Consider the following 6485-nt stretch of genomic DNA (forward strand, 5'->3'; position numbering starts at 1 on the left):
CAAACAGATATGCAGAAAGGATAGGGCACACTGGAACAGATGTGGATGCTCTTAAGGAGAGACAGAGAGGCACAGATCTCCATTTTTTTCCTGGTATAATACCTTAGCTAGTTAACTAAAAGTACATGCATGCTGTTTTCTGTTACAGGTCATCCAACCTGTCTTGACCATTTAAAAACTCTATTCAGTCCTTTCTTCTTGGTTCAGAATCTATTAGTATACACTAGTGAAGGAGGGTTTTTCCAGAGCCATTTGGCAATGTCTGTGGCCATTTTGGGACATTCCGGGAGATCTATTGGCCTCCAGTAGTGGAAGCGAGGGATGCTACTGAACATCCTGCCACGCATGGGACCCTGGCCAAGGAAATGTGGTCTGTTCCTATGTGTCAGCAGTGCCCAGACTGAGAACACTAGCATCCATACACATGAATGGACACCGTCTCTGTTTCCTTTGCAGAACTATTTGTCAATGAAGATTGTGAGGCCAAATGCGTAATGAAAACCAAGACTTCTTTCTAAGAGTCATCCAGCCATGAGGGAATTCTGCCTCTGCCTGTGGACCAAATTCAAGTATGACCTCGTTAGTGTCTAAGATAACAGGCCAACAACATGTTATTCTACTTTACCAAAGCTCATCACTTCCCAAAGCGTCTAAATCCTGGAAAACCAGGCCAACAAACGGCAATATTTTTTTATTATCTTGTTATCTTTTGAAGTGTCAAAAGCTTTATTTTCTAAAGTTGACCGTGTTTTTCAAGGTGGCTGGTTCCATTTAAAAATCATCTTTTTTTTATGTGTTGTTCTTTCTGTGATTCAAGTATGTTTGCCAATTGTTGCAGTAGAATTTGAAAACTTATGTACCTTTATGTCTTACACTTTTTATTTGTAATCAAGAGAAAAAAACTGTGCAATCTAAAAGTAAAGTAGTTAAGAGTAGTTTTTATTTATGCTCACAATCGTTGTTCTATTTTGTATGGATAACCATCAGGAGACTAAATGCAAGTACATATAAAAATGCAAATAAAACAGTTTCAACTTTTATGTAGTAGTTTGTGGAGTCTGTGGACCTAGTTGGGAGGGAAGCAGTTTCTAGTCGCCTGGTCTCAGTGACTATAGTACCATAGCATTCTACTGTTAAATTTTGGCTAATGATCAAATAAATCAAAAGCTTAACACTAGCTAGGTGCTGGTGACTCACACCTGTAATCCTAGTTACTTAGGAGGCTGAGATCTGAGAACTGCTGTTTCAAAGCCAGTCTGGACAAAAAAAAAGTCCCAGAGACTTACTCTTATGTCCAATTAATTAACAAAGAAAGAAAAAGGAAATGAAGCTATAGCTCAAGTGGTAGACTACCAGCCTTGAGTGAAAAAGCCAAGTGAGAGCTGAAAGGCCTTATTTCAAGTCTAAATACAAGTACATACACACATGCATGCATGCACACATGCTAATTTTAAGGTACTTATTAACTCATTGACTCTGCAAAGTAAGCTGTAAATTCAGGCAGCATCACTGGCTTGCATTTTACAATTGAAAAAATTATGGCACATAGAAGTTAAATAATGTTCCCAAGGCCACACAACCAACAAATAAGAAGGCTAGTTTTTGTACCAGTATTTCTGTTTGAACTCAGAGCCTCTTACTCTGGCTTGGCATTTTTACTCAAGGCTGGCACTCTACTACATGAGCTACACTTCCACTTCTGATTTTTTCTGGTTAATTGGAGATAAATATCTCCCAGACTTTCCTGCCTGGGCTGGTTTCTCAGTCTCCTGTGTAGCTGGGATTCCAGGCATGAGCCACCAATACCTGGCAATTCTTTCTTAAAGTCTCTGAACTGCAATCGTATGGCATGAGTGGGAGGTCTGTTATGAGGAACACAGAGAAGAGATGACCAACTAATAAGAGACAGAAACAGCACAATGTAACTCCAACCATCCAAAGACAACATGTTTTCTACAACATGAGGGCGTGTTCCATGCTCAGCAGCTAGTTGAACTTGGTTACAACTGGTAGAGTGCTGGCATGGGCCAATCAGAATGGCTGTCTCAACACATCATGGTGCATATCAACTTTTTTTTTTTTTAACATAGAATGTCCAGCATATGAAGGCAAACGCTGCCACTCACTCTCCACACTTAAGGAACACTCACCAAGTGGACAGGGGAATGAATGAGAAGAGTCTTTCCCTTCCTTGCCATCACCATACCCCATACCCACCAAGGACTCACTAGTGCTGTAGGTGGCAACAAAGCTTTACGAGGCATAAAATCATTCCCCATAGAGCTTATTGAGCAGGGCTTTCTGGGTAGAACTCTCCCTTCCTCCCCTCCCCCAGAAAAAGCTTCATCTTGTCAAAAGATAATGGTCCCTGAACTGAAGTGGTTAGCCGCTTGGTGACCTATAAATGATAGCTAAAAGCTGGAACTAATCACAGTCCAGTCAGATTGTCGCTTCACTGTGAATTAAGTAACACTTAGTCCTAACTGATTGTAGCAAGTGCCACCATTAACGCTGGAGCCTTCATTAGGAAAATAAATCTCCATCAATGCCACGGAGAGACAGGGAACTGAAAAACAAAAATCGGACAGGCTGACGCTTGACTTGGTTTTGTTCTTCTTGTTCTCATTTTAAGGCTAGACTATGTTAAATGCCACAATAGACCTGCATGTTGCTTTAATTAAAGAGCTCTTTAAATGATGAGGACAGGGTCCTGAAAGCCATTTTATAACAGAGGACCCAAGCTGTCTTGGTTTTCCAGGTGTGGAATGAGTGGCAGTTCTTTTGCCCCTCTGAGTCCATCTTGACATAGCATGTTATTTGAGGACGGGCGCTGACTCTTTTTACCAATGGAGCAGCTGTTATTATAAACTCTAGGAAGTGAGACCAAATTCTAGAAGATGCCTATTCCATTCAGGGAGAAGAGAGAGCTACCAAGAAGTTCAAGTTGCTACCATAAGGAGATGCAACAGTGGCTGTGATTTGAAGCTTTTTGAAGCTTTAAAACCCTGGCCAGCTGACATATTTCATGCTCCATAGCTTCTTTGGCCAGACCGACACATCTCCAGTACCCTGGGTCATGCGCACACAGCCCGTGAAGGCTGATGGGAATTCCATTCACAGGAATGCTTCCACAGTCTGCTGCTGTAAAACGAGTTCATCACTGAGTCGGTATGTTGTAAATAGATTAAGCACCCACCATCTTTGCAGCTGAGTCTTATGTTTGTTCAGCGTCGAATGAATCCCCGCCCCCCCCCAATCTTCCTTAGGTTCAACATGATGAGCTCTGAGGAAGATCAAAGGCAGGCTCCTTTCTCCTTGGATATACATCCATGAAATGAAATGCCAGAGTTCATGAAGTTCAAGGCAAACACAAAGGAAACATGTAACTCGGATAACTGCAAAACCTAACAAGTCAAAGGACATAATGAAAACCACAAGCCCACCGCGTGGATGAGCTCCCTCCTAAGTCAGGGGTACAGGTTTGCAGGAGAATGCACACGCCAAGTTTTCAGCACTCAAATGCATAAAACAGACAAAAGAATTCATTCTCATTGGAGCAATTCTCCTACTGTCTATTGAACGCTTCTCAAAGCAACCTGATTTTGCAGGAATTTATCTAGACTTCTTACAGAGGATCTTAAGAGTCCTTGACTAGTACTGATGAGTTCCTTCCATGTGTTTTCACAAAAGCTTGGAGCCAAAGCTCTAATCCTCTCCCATCATATTTCAGTGAGGTCCTGCCCGGGCAATTATCAGGAGGAAGAGCCCGGGAGATCCAGCTGGACCCAGATGCAACACGGCAGCCTCTCGGATGAGGTTTCACCTGGGTCATGGGGGGATAAACAAAATAAATGATGGAATCCTGTCTTAGAGCAACAAGGGGAGTGGGGGAGGGGGATCCTACACGTCTGGAAGCCTGTGAGCTCATCCCAGCTTTCTCATGACACTCACAAAGTAACCTTGTGACTTGAGGTCTCTCTTCTGCAGGCCTTGATTCCCTCATTTGTGAAAGCAAGCCTGGAATGCAATGGTTGGGTCTTGTTTTACATCATTTTATGTTTCTCTGTGACTCAGTGTTCTCAAGCGTGAGGCTGGAACAGTAACTGCCTTCAAACCTTCATAGATGATGGAGGTGAAATGATTTAAAATCCGCAGAGGTTTCTAGAAGAGTGATTGAGATCATCCTGATCATTATCATTGTCTTTATGGAGCAAGAAGGAGCCAAAGCAATACACTTCAAAGTTGTTAGATACAGTCCTACTTTGGGAATGTAACCTTAGACAGTGACACAAATCTTTAAAGGCATGGCTCAAATGATAGCACTCTTGCTTAAACATGAGGCCCTGAGTTCAAACCCCAGCCAGCACCACCAAAAATAAACAAGAATAAAATGAGAATACAATGCAAATCACCACAAACCCAAATCAAGGCAATTTCCCTGTGTAGTCTTCATTTTAAAAGCAAGTAAGACAATGGTGAGGAGAGTACAGCAATTCTCAAACAGATTTTTATTGTGTATGCTGTAATCATAGCAGCATGATTCATAATAACCAAGAAGTAGGAGCAATCTACGGTCGCATGAGTATTTGTCCATCAGTATAGAAATTCAAGCGTTGAACACTTAAGTTCCAGAGTGCTGCTAGTAGGAGGTGGAACCAATATAAGGTAAGAAGGTTTATGGGGAGCCCTCTGAGTGGCACTCATGCCCTTGGGGAAGGGGTCCAGGACAGGCCCATCTCTTCTCCCATACAGCACAGCAAGAAAATGGTCATCTGGGAACCAGGAAACAGCTTTCAGCAGGCACAGAACCTGAGGGTACTGCCAGTGCCGACTCTGGAAACTCCAGAACCGTGAGAAACAAATGTGTATTGGTTATAAGCAGCTGTGGTCTGCTGCCCTATGGACAAAGACACACGAGGCCAAGAGTCCTGCAGACAAATAAGGATAACACTGCCCAGGTGAATACCCTTAGTGCTACTGAACGCAACATCTAGAAGGGTCATTTTTCTGGTATCCATATTTTGTTACAAAAAAAACAAAACAAAACAAAACAAAAAGTTCTCTCTTAGGCTACTTGATGAATTCGGGATTTTTTGGAGTGGGGAGGATCTCATCTTTCTATAGAAAAATAGGCCTCAGGCCTCAGGGAGCAGAACTTGTTGACTGTCTAAAGGGTTAGTTACATCTGCATCATTATGGACCTTTGCACAGATAATCCAGCACCCACAGGTCCTATTTGATCCAAACAACTTTGTTTTTTTTTTCTTTTTTAATAGCTGGTGATGTTTAAGAATTGGGAAAGTATAAAATTTTTTTTTGGTTGGGTGCAGTGCAGTCTGTCAATAATCCCAGCTGTTCAGGAGGCAGAAATCAGGAGGATCATCATTTGAGGTTAATCTGGGGAATGAAATTAGCAAAACCCTATCCCAACCCATAAACCTGAGTGTCACCTGTCATTCCAGCTACAAGGGAGGCGGAAACAGATAGGCTCCTGATCCAGTCTAGCCCCAAGGGGGGAAAAATGCAAGACCTCATTGGGAAAATTAAAAAGGGCTCAGAGCATGGCTCAAGTGGAAGAGCCCTCATCTGCAGCAGACTCTTTTCAGAAACCTAAAGAGAAAACATAAATTAAACCCCCAGGAAAAGCTGGGTGCTGGTGGCTCACACCTGTATTCCTAGCTACTCAGGAGGCTGAGATCTGAGGATCACAGTTCAAAGTCAGACCAGGCAGAAAAGTCTGAGAGACTCTTATAATCTACTCAGAAAAAGCTGAAAGTGGCACTGTGGCTCAAGTGGTGGAGCTCTAGCCTTGAGCACAGGAAGGCTCAGGGACAGTGCCCAAGTCCTGTCCAAGCCCCAGGACTGGCAAAACAAAAACAGAAAAGCCAAGCACTGGTGGCTCATACCTGTAATCCTAGCTATTCAAGAAGTAGAGATCAAAGGATCATGGTACAAAGCCCTAGGCAGAAAAGTTCAGCAGACTCTTATCACCAACTAAACACACACACACACACACACACACACGCGTGCGCGCACGTGCGGGCACACACACACAGAGCCAAAAGGAGAGGTGTGGCTGGAAAAAAAAAAGCTAAGGGAAAAGCACCAGGTCCTAAATTCAAGCCCTAGCACACAAAAAAGATTTCTACTATAAAACCTTCAATGGATTTAAAATACCTAACCAGTACACTACAATCTATAAGCCCATCTTATTTAAAAAAAGAAACTCACAAAAGGAAGAAAAATAGATCAGCTCATAAAATAGAACTTCACAAGGTTAAAACAAGGGTAAATGAAGAAAAGCAAATATGACCATTCTGAGTGGCTCAGCTTGAGGTTTAAGAAGCAATTGGGGCAGACACACACTATGGCTCACACCTATAGTCCAAGCTAGTCAGGAAGTTGAGATCTGAGGGCTGAGGTTTGAAGCCAGCTCAGACTAGCTTCAAATAGTCATTAGAGCAGCAGATACTCTAATCCCCACT

The 6485-nt window shown here is 42.7% G+C and overlaps 1 protein-coding gene across 5 annotated transcripts in view; it reads left to right on the forward strand.

The window, feature by feature from the left end:
• Positions 1–1040, forward strand: part of Myof (myoferlin) — a 137240-nt gene extending 136200 nt beyond the window's left edge. For all 5 annotated transcript variants that reach the window (XM_048338680.1, XM_048338683.1, XM_048338681.1 and 2 more), the window contains one exon: positions 457–1040. In XM_048338680.1, the coding sequence (XP_048194637.1) occupies positions 457–495 (39 nt within the window). In that variant the 3' untranslated portion in view covers positions 496–1040. The remainder of the gene's footprint in view (positions 1–456) is intronic.
• The last annotated feature ends 5445 nt before the right edge of the window (positions 1041–6485 follow it).

The sequence above is a fragment of the Perognathus longimembris genome, chromosome 2 (genome assembly GCF_023159225.1).
Source record: "Perognathus longimembris pacificus isolate PPM17 chromosome 2, ASM2315922v1, whole genome shotgun sequence".
Taxonomy (NCBI): Eukaryota; Metazoa; Chordata; class Mammalia; order Rodentia; family Heteromyidae; genus Perognathus; species Perognathus longimembris.